The sequence below is a fragment of the Rhinatrema bivittatum genome, unplaced genomic scaffold, assembly GCF_901001135.1.
Source record: "Rhinatrema bivittatum unplaced genomic scaffold, aRhiBiv1.1, whole genome shotgun sequence".
Classification (NCBI taxonomy): domain Eukaryota; kingdom Metazoa; phylum Chordata; class Amphibia; order Gymnophiona; family Rhinatrematidae; genus Rhinatrema; species Rhinatrema bivittatum.
The window spans coordinates 105,378-119,886 of NW_021820695.1; the positions used below are offsets into that span (position 1 = coordinate 105,378).

At 42.4% G+C, this 14,509-nt stretch overlaps 1 protein-coding gene across 1 annotated transcript in view; it reads left to right on the top strand.

The window, feature by feature from the left end:
• The window catches only part of LOC115081960 (zinc finger protein ZFAT-like), a 276,750-nt gene that overhangs the window by 89,809 nt on the left and 172,432 nt on the right, over positions 1-14,509 (top strand). Inside the window, 1 exon segment of the mRNA XM_029586200.1 lies at positions 11,803-11,941. Coding sequence (XP_029442060.1) covers positions 11,803-11,941 — 139 coding nt within the window.

Below are 14,509 nucleotides of genomic sequence, written 5' to 3' on the forward strand. Positions count from 1 at the left end.
GAGTTCCCTGCAGCCTTCTCAGTCACTGGAATACCTAGGAGTCCGATTCGACACCCAGGAAGACAAGGTCAGTCTGACATCCAAGAGGAGATCAAAGCTCCGGAATCGTCTGCAGGCCCTGCTGAGCACCACCCGGCCCACAGCTTGGGATTACCTACAGGTCCTCGGCCTCATGGCATCCACTCTGGAGGTGATACCATGGGCGCGGGCTCATATGAGACCATTACAACGCGCCCTCCTATCTCGGTGGAGCCCACGATCACAGAACTACACCATACACCTACCTCTACCAGCCAGAGTGCGAAATCAGATACGGTGGTGGTTGCAGCCCGGCCACATGAGCCGGGGGTCGAGAATGTCCTCCCCAACCTGGACCCTGCTCACTACAGATGCCAACCTGAACGGATGGGGAGCAACACTGCGAGGAACTCACCGCCCAAGGGCGGTGGAACAGAGAAGAGTCGGGGTGGAACATCAACCGACTAGAGGCATGGGCAGTCAGGCTAGCTTGCCTGCGATTTGCCCGCAGACTCCGAAACAGAGGAACCAGAAGCCGACAGGTATCTCTAGAAATAGCCCCCCTGATGACTTTGGCGGAAGCAAATCTCCAGGACATCTCCGCCGTCCACATCACCAGGAAGGACAACACCACGGCAGACTTCCTCAGCAGAGAAAGCCTAAATCCGGGGGAATGGCAGCTGTCGCCCACAGCTTTCCAGATGATTGTGGACCAGTGGGGGACGCCGGGCATGGACCTACTAGCGGACAGGTCCAACACTCAAGTACCCAGATATTTCAGCTGCAGGCGGGATCCTCTATCCTAGGGGATCGATGCCCTGGTACAACCATGGCCTCAGGGGATCCTGCTCTATGCCTTTCCTCCATGGCCCCTGCTGGGCGCCATTATACACAAGATTTGGCGGCACAGAGGCCTAGTTCTTCTAGTGGCCCCGGACTGGCCAAGAAGATTCTGGTACGCAGACATGAGAAGACTACTGGCAGGGAATCCATTACCCCTGCCTCCACACAGGGACCTGCTGCAGCAAGGTCCCATCCTCCACGAGGATCCAGCTCAATTCTCTCTTACGGTCTGGCCATTGAGAGGGCTAGATTGAAGAAAAGAGGATACTCGGAGCCGGGAATAGATACACTCCTCCGAGCACGCAAGTTCTCCACATCACTGATATATATCAGGATCTGGAGAGTTTTTGAAGCCTGGTGCGACTCTCACAGCACCAATTCACATGCCGCTAAGATTCCTCTCATTTTAGACTTTCCTACAAGATGGACTTCAGAAGGGTCTGTCCCTCAGCTCCATCAAAGTTCAGTGGCAGCACTATCTTGCTACGGTCCCAGGAGTGATGGCAACTCCATTGCCAAACACCCAGACGTTTCACGTTTCCTGAAAGGAGTCAAACACATTCGCCCGCCACTGAAGTGGCCAGTGCCCTTGTGGAACCTCAACCTAGTATTGGAATTTCCTGCGGGATCCGCCTTCAGGCCCCTTCGAGGCCTGTCTCTCCGTTTGTTAACCTTGAAGATGGTGTTCTTGCTGGCCGTATGTTCAGCACGCCGCATTTCAGAGCTACAAGCACTGTCCTGCCATGATCCATTTCTCAGAATCACTCCACAGGCTAACCATCTTCGCACGGTTCCTTCCTTTTTACCCAAAGTAGTCTCACAATTTCACCTCAACCTTGCCTACCACGGAAGGTATGAAGAAGTCGGAAGAAGGTTGAATGCTATGCCATCTCGACATCGGCAGACTGCTGTCCAGATACCTGGAAATGTCAGAAGCAGTACGAAAGACAGACCACCTGTTCGTCCTGCACAGCGGGAAGAAGCAAGGGGAAGCGGCCCCACGGCCGACCATCGCCCGCTGGATTAAAGAAGTTATCAAGGCAACCTACGTAGAGGCAGGAAAACCACCTGGTAGAATGAGCCTTGACCTCTACAGGTCAAGGCTCATTCTACCAGAACACAATCGCCTCTTGGGCAGAAACTAAGATGCTGTCGCCTGCAGAGATATGTAAAGCGGCGACGTGGTCCTCCCTCCATACCTTCTCCAGATTCTACCGTCTGGAGGTCCAGGCCAGGGAGGACACAGCATTTGCAAGGGCAATCCTAATCGGTCCTCGGGCAGCCTCCCGCCCAGTCCGGGAGTAGCTTTTGTACATCCCATTTGTTTTGAGTCCATCTGCTATACGCTAGGAAATGTTGAGATTACTTACCTGATAATCTCCTTTTCCTTAGTGTATGCAGATGGACTCAGCATCCCACCCGGCTGCCGGTATACATGGGGATTCGCTGACTCAAGGTAAGACATTTTCTTATATAGGGCATCCACCCTGCCGGGTGTCGACGCCTTCCGGCTGAGTACACTGGCGGTGTCCAGCTACCATCAATTGGTCAGGGTAATCCTGTTCATTTAATCGATCTGTCAGTCACACATATATCCATACCAGCTTTTGCAAGGAAGATTACTGATTTGCTACACTTCCTGTGGGAGTATATGTACCCGTGCTGACGTCAGATCTGTCTCCAACTGCTAGCACGAGCACACTATACCCATTTGTTTTGAGTCCATCTGCATACACTAAGGAAAAGGAGATTATCAGGTAAGTAATCTCAACATTATGCATGCAATAAACTCCTTATTGTATAAAGGGGTTACGGACGCGTGTCCAAAACGCCCATCCAACCAGGGTTAAACAGTGCGCTCAGCTGAGAGCACTTTACAGTATCAGCCTGTGTGTGTGTCTCTCTCTCACTCTCTCTCCCCCCCCCTCTCTTTCTCTCCAGCTTTGAAAAACAAATATTATCATTCACTGACCTATCCAAATAACTATTCCACCACATATGCCTTTTCAACCTCCCACCTGTTTGATGGACTTCGTATTTTTCTAGAACTTAGTAATGTCTTTGAAATTTAAATAGAAATGGGTCAAGAGAAGTGGAGCATGCAACACTCGTTAACAAATAAAAATCATTTCACAGAATTTGTCAAATCCATTTCCTAGCGTTTAGCAGATGGACTCAGGACCAATGGGTATAGTGTACTCCTGATAGCAGTTGAAGACGGATCAGATTTCAGTCTGACATCAGCCCTAGTACATATACCCCTTCAAGAAGTGCAGCTCTTCAGTATTTTCAGTCTCCATAGCAGTTAGGGACTCTATGCACGCTCGCACGGCGTTAGAGTAATTTTACCAAAGAAAAACCAAATTAAGAAGAAATCTTACCTCTACAGACTAGCCCCGCTCTCCTGCAGTGACACCCATTGGGTCCCCCCCCAGAGTTGAGAATTCCCAAGGTGATTTACGCGATCCCTCGGAGGTAAGCCTCGGTCCGGCGGCCGACTCTTGGCGGGGACCTAGCCCCCGACATCGGGTGAGGCTGAGAGGCAGCGGGTGCAACCTCGAGCGCAGCAGTGAAGGTATTTTCCCTCTCCGCCCGCAGCCGGAGACCGCCCGGAACAAGACCGGGAAGCGCCGAGACAAGGTAAGGTAGAAATCTATTTAAAAGTCTCCGGTCTCCGAAGCTTGCGGAGACGCACAGGTCACCAGCCGGGGCCAGTGCCACCGGGTTGATCTGCCCTAGCAGGGCTAGACCCCAGTCAGATCCGAGGGTCTCCCACGTGGAGACCCTCCGAGGTGGTCGCCATATTGTCCGCGTGGTGGAAGTCACCATTTTGCCCGGTTCGCCGCCCTGTCCGCCGTTCCGACCCGTGCGCACAAAAACTTGCATGCACAATGTCGCGCACCAAAGTACTGAGTGCGCAAGCGATGCGCATAGCTACGCGCTTACTGTGCTTAGCGCTTAACTTCGACCTGTGCGCACAACAGCGTGCGCACCAAACCTATGCGCACAACTTCGCACACCGGAGAGCACAACTGTATGTTACATGCAAAGTCCAGTGTTGCCCCTACCTTGCTTCATTCCAACCTTCTTCTGGTCCTCCGCTTTTCCCTAGTCTCTCTGACTGACTTCTTGTGCCTTGATCTCTGCTCGGACCCTGACTCTGACCTCTACATGGATTCAGATGCTGCCAGTTAGTCGCCTGCCCTGATCTTTGCTGTGTTCTGACTCTGCGTAACTGTTCTGCTGGTTCCTTGCCTAAGTCCTACTGGTCTCAGTATCTAAGGGCTCAACCTGCAGGGGAAGACTGGTAAAGGTGAAGTCTAGCCTTGCCCCAGCTTGAGCATGGCTGCCTGCTATCAACAGCAGGCAGGGCTAGCGGGTTCTCCAGCCTGGCTGCACTAATCGCTCCACAACCAAGGAGCTCACACTCTGTGTCAATGTTAATGTTCCTGATTTGATTTTACTTTTCTCCCATATAACATGTGGATCCTCTAACCTTCCTTTTTTTCTTTCCTTGTCTTCAGTCTTTCCCTTTTCCTTCCCTCACTTCAGCCTCCTTCCCCATCTGCCTCCATCACCTCTCCCATTGCTGCCTTCTGCTGTGTTCTGTGTGGGCCTGTCAGGGCTCAGTTGTGCCAATGGTTGCAAAGGTTCCTGTCTGGCCCAAGCTCACAGAGAAATGCAGGTATCACAGGGGCAATATTCAGCCGCTGACTGGCTCAGCTAGTTAGCCAGATAAACCTATATAACTCCGCTCCTCTGCCTCCGGAACGCCACCTGCCTTAATGCATCTAAATTCTGGCCGCATAACCAATTATGTGGCTAGAATTTAGGTGCACAAGTCTTTAGCCATTTAGACAGATAAATGTTTGGACCTCCACTTTTATTGCAGCCAGTCAGGCATTTTGCTCTTCTAACCCTCCATTTATTTTAATAGCTCTAAAGTATGTATTGTCATTATTTTGCTTTCCTGATAATCATGTGATGTTCTGTATTCAACTTTATAGCTTTGACAATGTATTGTTACGCCATGTTCAATGTATACCTTATTCATTAATTGTTTACCGTTTCAAATTTAACGTTTTTTAATGCGTAATACTCCATGTTTAATGTATTCCTTATTTATTAATGTACACTGTTGATTGTTTATGGTTCTATGTACACCATGTATATGGTAATTCTAATGCTGGTTATCTGTAAACCAAAGCGATATGTACTAGTACATGATCTTCGGTATATAAAAGTCTTTAAATAAATAAATAAATAAATAAATTGTATCAGGTTCTTTAGCTCTTCTGGGATGGTGATCTTCCAGGACAGTCACTTCAGTCCTAGTGTTCTGTAGAGATGTATCGGGGGGGGGGGGGGGGGGGGGGGGGTGTTTGTTTGTTTCATGGTTCAGTTCGGGTCCCCTGCGGGTAATTTCTTATTTTCTGCGGTTTTTTGTTTTTTGGGTTTTTTTTGTGGTCCTAATACAAAATATGAATTTTTCCAAAATTTCAGAAAAATTTATTTTGTTTTTTGAATGCTTCCGAATCATGTATTTATTTATTTATTTATTTATTTATTTATTTAGAGGCTTTTATATACCGGTATTAGTAGGGACATCATATCGGTTCACATTTGAACAGCAGGTTTGAAAGTATATATTAACAGGGAGAAAGAACTGGGAGGGAGATAACACAAGAGCAGCGTAGAAATGAAGCTTAAGAACAGGCGAACATAAAAAATCTCCTTAATATAAGGAATATAGGATAGTGTATATGGGAGATAGTATAGCATCGTAGGAGGGAGGGAATCATGACAAATTAGACAATTTCGTTTAAAACGAATGCACATCTCTAGTGTTCTGTATCTTCACAATCTTTTAGATTATGCCAAACCTCTAATTTCTTTCTAATTGACTATAAACAGAATTTTGGGAAGTATTAGAAAGGGAATGGTGAATAAAAAGGAAAATGGCAAAATGCCTCTGTATCGCTCCATGGTGAGACCGCGCCTTGAATACTGTGTACAATTCTGGTTGCCGCATCTCAAAAAAGATATACTTGTGATGGAGAAGGTGCAGAGAAGGGCTACCAAAATGATAAGGGGGAATGGAACAGCTCCCCTATGAGGAAAGACTAAAGAGGTTAGGACTTTTCAGCTTGGAGAAGAGACAGCTGAGGGGGGATATGATAGAGGTGTTTAAAATCATGAGAGGTCTAGAACGAATCAATGTGAATCGGTTATTTACTCTTTCGGATAATAGACTAGGGGGCACTCCATGAAGTTAGCATGTGGCACATTTAAAACTAATCGGAGAAAGTTCTTTTTCACTCAATGCACAATTAAATTCTGGAATTTGTTGCCAGAGGATGTGGTTAGTGCAGTTAGTGTAGCTGTGTTTAAAACTGAAAGGTGCAGCTGCAAAGGTTAAAAGTGTTCAACAGGCTTGGACATTGTTTAAAAATACAATCCTAGAGGCGCAGTCCATATGTATTCCGCGCATTAAGAAAGGTGGAAGGAAGGCAAAACGATTACCGTCATGGTTAAAAGGTGAGGTGAAAGAGGCTATTTTAGCCAAAAAAAAATGCTTCAAAAATTGGAAGAAGGATCCATCTGAAGAAAGTAGGATAAAACATAAGCATTGTCAAGGTAAGTGTAAAACATTGATAAGACATGCAAAGAGAGAATTTGAAATGAAGTTGGCCATAAGAGGCAAAAACTCATAATAAAAACTTTTAAAAATATATCCAAAGCAAGAAACCTGTGAGGGAGTCAGTTGGACCATTAGATGACAGAGGGGTTAAAGGGGCTCTTAGGGAAGATAAGGCCATTGCAGAAAGACTAAATGAATTCTTTGCCTCCGTGTTTACTAATGAGGATGTTGGGGAGATACCAGTTCCGGAGATGGTTTTCAGGGGTGATGAGTCAGACGGACTGAACGAAATCACTGTGAACCTGGAAGATGTAGTAGGCCAGATTGACAAACTAAAGAGTAGCAAATCACCTGTACCGGATGGTATGCATCCTAGGGTTCGGAAGGAACTAAAAAATGAAATTTCTGATCTATTAGTTAAAATTTGTAACCTATCATTAAAATCATCCATTGTACCTGAAGACTAGAGAGTGGTCAATGTAACCCCAATATTTAAAAAAGGCTCCAGGGGCGATCCGGGTAACTATAGAGCAGTGAGGCTGACTTCAGTGCCGGGAAAAATAGTGGAAACTATTCTCAAGATCAAAATCGTAGAGCATATAGAAAGACATGATTTAATGGGACACAGTCAACATGGATTTACCCAAGGGAAGTCTTGCCTAATAAATCTGCTTCATTTTTTTGAAGGGGTTAATAAACATGTGGATAAAGGTGAACCGGTAGATGTAGTGTATTTGGATTTTCAGAAGGCGTTTGACAAAGTCCCTCATGAGAGGCTTCTTCGAAAACTAAAAAGTCATGGGATAGGAAGCGATGTCCTTTCGTGGATTACAAACTGGTTAAAAGACAGTAAACAGAGAGTAGGATTAAATGGTCAATTTTCTCAGTGGAAAAGAGTAAACAGTGGAGTGCCTCAGGGATCTGTAGTTGGACCAGTGCTTTTCAATATATATATATATAAATGATCTGGAAAGGAATACGACGAGTGAGGTTATCAAATTTGCGGATGATACAAAATTATTCAGAGTCGTTAATTCACAAGCAGACTGTGATACATTACAGGAGGACCTTGCAAGACTGGAAGATTGGGTATCCAAATGGCAGATGAAATTTAATGTGGACAAGTGCAAGGTGTTGCATATAGGGAAAAATAACCCTTGCTGTAGTTACACGATGTTAGGTTCCATGTTAGGAGCTACCACCCAGGAAAAAGATCTAGGCATCATAGTGGATAATACTTTAAAATCGTTGGCTCAGTGTGCTGCAGCAGTCAAAAAAGCAAATAGAATGTTAAGAATTATTAGGAAGGGAATGGTTAATAGAACGGAAAATGTCATAATGCCTCTGTATCGCTCCATGGTGAGACCGCACCTTGAATACTGTGTACAATTCTGGTCGCCGCATCTTTAAAAAAGATATAGTTGTGATGGAGAAGGTACAGAGAAGGGCAACCAAAATGATAAAGGGGATGGAACAGCTCCCCTATGAAGAAAGGCTGAAGAGGTTAAGGCTGTTCAGCTTGGAGAAGAGACGGCTGAGGGGGGATATGATAGAGGTCTTTAAGATCATGAGAGGTCTTGAATGAGTAGATGTGACTCTGTTATTTACACTTTCGAATAATATAAGGACTAGGGGGCATTCCATGAAGTTAGCAAGTAGCACATTTAAGACTAATTGGAGAAAATTCTTTTTCACTCAACGCACAATAAAGCTCTGGAATTTGTTGCCAAAGGATGTGGTTAGTGCAGTTAGTGCAGCTGGGTTCAAAAAAGGTTTGGATAAGTTCTTGGAGGAGAAATCCATTAATGGCTATTAATCAATTTTACTTAGGGAATAGCCACTGCTATTAATTGCATCAGTAGCATGGGATCTTCTTAGTGTTTGGGTAATTGCCAGGTTCTTGAGGCCTGGTTTTGGCCTCTGTTGGAAACAGGATGCTGGGCTTGATGGACCCTTGGTCTGACCCAGCATGGCAATTTCTTATGTTCTTATGTTCTTAAAAAAGGATTGGATAAGTTCTTGGAGGAGAAGTCCATTACCTGCTATTAATTAAGTTGACTTAGAAAATAGCCACTGCTATTACTAGCACATGGAATAGACTTAGTTTTTGGGTACTTGCCAGGTTCTTATGGCCTGGATTGGCCACTGTTGGAAACAGGATGCTGGGCTTGATGGACCCTTAGTCTGACCCAGTATGGCAATTTCTTACGTTCTTATCTGCTGACTAGGGATAGTGTACTGTTCTCTATTCCAGCTTCTTTTAATTCTATTTGTTGAACTTATTTAACTACCAGAAATGTTTTCAAAAGAATTTTAAAAATGTGTGATCTATTTACAAAGATTAAGAATTAAGGTCTTAAAATATTCAACAAAAATAGTCACAGGGCGACCTGTGTTGTACAGATTATGATAACTATGTTCTAAGTTGGGATGTGAAATTGCTATGGCGGGTTTCCAGTTTCGAGTGTGGACCAACTCCCCAGGCAACCACTGTGCCAATTCATATGTGGTATTTCCCTTTTAGGGGGTGGATGCCCCAGGTGCAGAGGATCTCCCCCTCTGTTATCGAGTGGAGGCCATCAACTCTAGATGGCACCTCTGCGCTGCATAGATTGTGCATACAGAAGAATCTGCAGCCGAACAGAACTGTAATAGGGATGTGCTGTAGTTTCATTTTTGTTTTGTTTAGTGAGTCCATGTTAATTAAGCAAACCGCAATCAAATATGTGCATAAAACCCACTTAGTTCACGTTAAATGGGTTTTTATGCAAACTAAAATTGAAACAAAACTCCAATAAAGTTGTCGTAAGCTAAGTGTATCATTCTTTATTTAGATATATCTATATTGCTTCTTTATGGATTTCCTTTTATCCCATAATCTCTGACTTGTTCTTGTCTTTGAAAATGGAATAAAGATCATAATCCAGACCATCAAAGGTAAAGTTGAGAATATGCAATCTCAGATATGCTGAATCCTGAAACTATTACAGAAGAAGTATACAAAGTAGTATTGCTTCCTATATCTCCTCACTGTAATGCTACTTATGTTACTCATGTCTACTATAGCCTGCAGATTGTAATCCTCTGATGTCCCTTATCCTTTTTACTGAACCATAATTAAATGCAACACACTTTGAAATCTCTGTAGAAAAGTGTGAGACACAAACGATGATAAAATTGATATGGTAGTTCAGTTTCTTCCTAGGAAAAGCCATTAAGTCAATATGAAACTATATATTTGTTCCATTGCATCACTGTTTTAATTCTGCATTTACATGCTGTGTGGCAGAAAGGGTGGTGGATGCACAGATCAGCCTCTCAGTAGACTTGGTGGAGATCAAAACAGCAAAAGAATTCAAGAAAGCAGGGGAGAAACATAGGGATCCTTATTTGTGAGACAATGAATGTAAAGCAGGCAATTAACTTGGGTCTATAGTATTGCAACAGGAAGGATATTGAACTAACTAGATGGGCCTTACGGTCCTTATCTAATATCATGTTATATATTTCTACATTTAAAATGGAGGTCTTGCTAGTTAACGTAAGACTTAGTTTCAGAATTTGTTTTATTGAACTTAACTGAGATAGAAATAAGGGGTTGATTATAAATATCTTTTTTTTCCCCAAAAACGTCAACAGAAAGTAGTATCGATTTGCTACAAACATGATTGATTAGGAATAAGAGTCTCAGTACTTCTGTGCATAATGATGCAAATGTTGATACTTAGGAAGTAATAACAAATGACTCAAAATATAATTTAATATCTCAAAATATAATTATATAATCATATCCCATTATAAAACGCAACTGGCATAGAATCTCATCAGTATTAAACCCAGAAAGTTGTGTTTCGAAGCTCTCAAGGCAGATATTTGTTTGGAACATTCATTCTTAATGACTGATTCATTTACTCAGAAGACATTCTGTTAGCACTAAATTGTTTGATGTTAAGCATTATTGGTTTCTTATTTAAATGCAATAGATGAAAACATTTAAATGTTTACCTCTTCATATTTGAAAGAAATTCATTTAAATGCAGCAGTTTGACTCAACAGGCTGCAGAGTGTGGTTTGAGCTAACCGGCTGATTAAAAAGCAATTATGGGATTTGTAACAAAGCTGCTTGGGGATTTTTTTGCTTTGATGCTTTGATTTTTTTTGTATGTGTTTCAACATGGTTCTCTTCCTCTAGTTGGTGTTTATGTAGCCTTTTTATTGTAACTCTTTAATAGTCTGAATCACTTTTTTTTCTCCACTGTTCTGTTATGTCCCACGACTTTGATAAGGAAATATAAGAGAACAAGACAATCAATTGCCTTTATACTGCAGCAATTAGGTTTTCCATTTTCAATCTTTTCTATAATATGCACAGATATTATGATTCGTGTCTCATTGTTGTTTCTCCTAGCACTATTTTCTACAAAGGCTGGATGTATGTTTTTTTTCTTTCTGCATTGTATTTTGTTGGCAAAGATGTAAGTGACTGTTATTGAGAATTATTCAAATTGCATAGTGTTCTCATCAATAGGGTGTTTGTATTTTTTTTTAAGATGTATATGAGTTTAGTAAGAGAAATTATCCCTAATGACCCCACCAAAAGGATATTTTATGTTATTTGTAATAGGTTCTGTTTTTAATTGTCTGATTTTTTTTTTGTTTGTATTGTATTGAGCAATGATTTTAATTTTGTACCTTGGACCAACTGGTTTGGTTGAGAAGGCAGTTTAGAAATCTAAATAAATAAAATAATTAGAAAAAAATAGCACTTCAGTCTTCCACCTGAGTGCAATTCTCTGATTGTGAGCTGCTTTGAGTGAATAAAGTAGTAGCATTAATTACAATCCAGGTATAAAACTGGTGCTTTTAGAATAGGGGTAGGCAACTCCGGTCCTAGAGTGGCACGAACGAATGAATATGCATGAGGTGCAAATACCTCTCATGCATATTCATTGTGAATGTCCTGAAAAACCTGTATGTGGTACTCCAGAACCAGAGTTGCCTACCCCTGTTTTAGAGACTATTCCAGGGCTTTCCCAACCTGTCCTGGTAACCCTCACAGCCAGTTAGGGTTTTAGGGTATCCACAATGAATATACATGGGATCCATTTGCATATCCTTGTATCCTGAAAACCCAAATGGATCTGAACTCATTTGTATTTGTACTTCTCCTTTTTCCCACCATAGGATTCAAAAATGGCTTATGACACAGTAACATATGATATATAATTAAGCATAAAATTGTCATGACACATTATCACCCACAAATACTCCTCTTCACTGTTTTATATTATTATTGACAGCCTTTCCATTGTGCCCACTGCCACTATTCCTGCAATATAGCTGGGTCCTTGAAAAGGCATTACAACAAAAAGCACCCTGCTGAAGAATGCATCATTGCAGGAACCGGAGAAATGGCTACAGAAGCTTTTCTTCAGCAAGGTAAGTTGTCATTCGTTGCAGTCTGAATAACCTGTTTCAGAAGTGTAGTTCAACCCGAAGGATGGCTCAGTCAGCCGCTAATATAATGGGAAACTCGAGATCCAAAGGTTGAAATCACTGTGGAGTTGATTCAGCTTTTTAGCTTTTTGTGAAACAGATGAAAGCGTACCAATTATAGTTTGCCAGAACCTCTGTTAAATTTATCTGTAAAATACTGCAGTTTAAAAAAACAAACAAAAAGGATCTAAAGGTACTATGTTATGGCCCTTTGATTAATAAATCATATAACCTCATTACTTTCAGGTTATCTTAGTAAGGTTTTGTATGTATTTTAACTAAATAGTATATTTCCTTCTTCCGTTTCAAAGTGATCAGAGTAAAAGAATTGGTAGCAAGAAACCATTCCACCTCCAATCATTTGAAAGGTGTCATTTAAATCTAAATCATCATCAGCCACCCACACGTTCTTCTCCCCCCCCCCCCCCAAAAAAAATAAAAAACAACCAACTTTTGTCTCATTAAAAAAAAAAAAGCTTAACGCCCAAATTTGACCTTTTCTAAAGTTAAGTGACATGTTTGTTACATGGCCACACAAAACCTCTCAAAAATACTTCAGGCATGTGGAAATACGGGAATTTGGTCAGTTTCACATGGAGGTTTCCTGGTTTATAGCTCGGAGGCCCAATTTCTTGCAAATGCTTATGGCTAGATTTCTCCGCACGAGTTTAAAAACAATTCTGCATTGCATTTTTTGAGATTCTCCTTTGGAGCTTTTAGCATACATTTGCTTGTAATTTATATTACTATGTACTGTGTAATTTACTATTAACAGATACAAAAATCATTATTTTTTATTGAAAATCATTCACATTTTAATAATTCGCCTTTGTGGGGATAATTCACTGCCTGTTCTTTTTTTCAGTCTTCACTCTTTCTTTATGCTTTCTTTACTTTCTGCTTTGTTCTCCCTGGAACCAATCTTTCCCACTTTGCCTCCTTTCTGCTCTCTCTCCATCTCTGTTTTTGTTCATCTCCCACCAGTGTTCCTGCCCTCTCACTTGCTGTTTTTCTTTCTCTTCCCCCTTCCTTATGTCCCATCCTTCCGTCCCCTTTCTCCAGTGCAGCCTGATACCTCCCTCCTGCTAACACTAAACAGCACCGTGCCGCTTGCGGAAGCGAGGCCTCTGCAGAAGTGTCAGGCAAAAAAGATAGTGGGAGACCTGCATCTTGTAACCTATTTATTTATTTTCACAATGTATAACCTGCACGATCCATGGTTCTAGGCAGATAACCGAAGTACATACACAAATATTAACAAAAAAAAAAAAAAGCAACAGTAGAAGGGAGATAGCTGTTGAACAGTGAAAGGAGGATAGACGTCAGGCATATAAATAGAAATTGAAACAAAATATGAGCCCTAGCAGCAGAAAGAAGGCAGTAGTTGGCTTGTGGGCAGTTTTCTGCTATTCCATGTTGTCATTGCAGGCCAACCATTAGATCCAGCCTGTGGAGTGGGGATCATCTCCTACCCTTTTTCTTATGGACTTTAACCTCCATGTTAATAACACCTCTGATTCTTTTGCCTCCGATTTCCTTGCTTTAACTTCTTCATTAAACCTCAAACTGTGCCCTGCTGCTCCCATTCACCAGCGTGGTCACTGCCTTGTCTAGTCTTTGCTTCCTCTGTTCCTCCCATCACTGACAATCTGATATCTTTCCTTCTTAATCATTCTTCCCTGCAGTCTCATGCGGTCACCACCAGCTCCTTTTGGAATATCCAGGTTGTGGATTACTGAATCCTCTCCTCTACATTCTTGCCAGATTTGGTTGATGATGCAGTTTCCTCTTGGAATACTGAACTCTTCTCTTCTTTGAACACTCTTGCTCCACCCCTCCCCCATCCTGTAAGGCAAGCCAAACCCCGACCTTTGCTCACTTCCAGAGTTCACTTCCTGTGTTCTGTTCCTGCTCTTCTGGTTGAAGTCACACTCCCATGCTGATTTCGTGTTCCCCTCTATCCGGACTGCTTTTACACTTGTCAAGCAAGATTATTATGTCCATCTGACAAGCACTCTTGCCTCAAACCCCTGCCATCTCTTTGCCTCACTCACTTCCCTCTTCAAACTGTCTCTGCTTCCTATCCCCATCACTTTCCACCCAGTCTATGGCTAACTTCTTCCATGAAAAGCCTGACTAGATTAATTGTGAATTCCTTTTTTTTCCTGCTAGACCAGTCTCTTCAATTAGGATTTCCCATTCCACGATTGCCAGAGACAGAGGGCACGCCTTTTCCTTAATGCATCAAAAAGGAGATAATGTTCCATCCCCGCCTGGATGAATGGCTCATAAGGGCCATCTTCTATTCTTCTATAAAATAGCATATAAGCTACTGGTACTTATGGCCATATTTGCTAATTTTACTTGTGTAACACCTTTGAAAATTCACCCCAATGATAGGGATGATTTTGATCCCTGTGTAAAAGATAGATTTAAGTGTGAATATCTGAACTGAGATTTGGTTATGATTGCAACTTGTATTTTTAATTTGATGAAAATATTAAAAAGAGA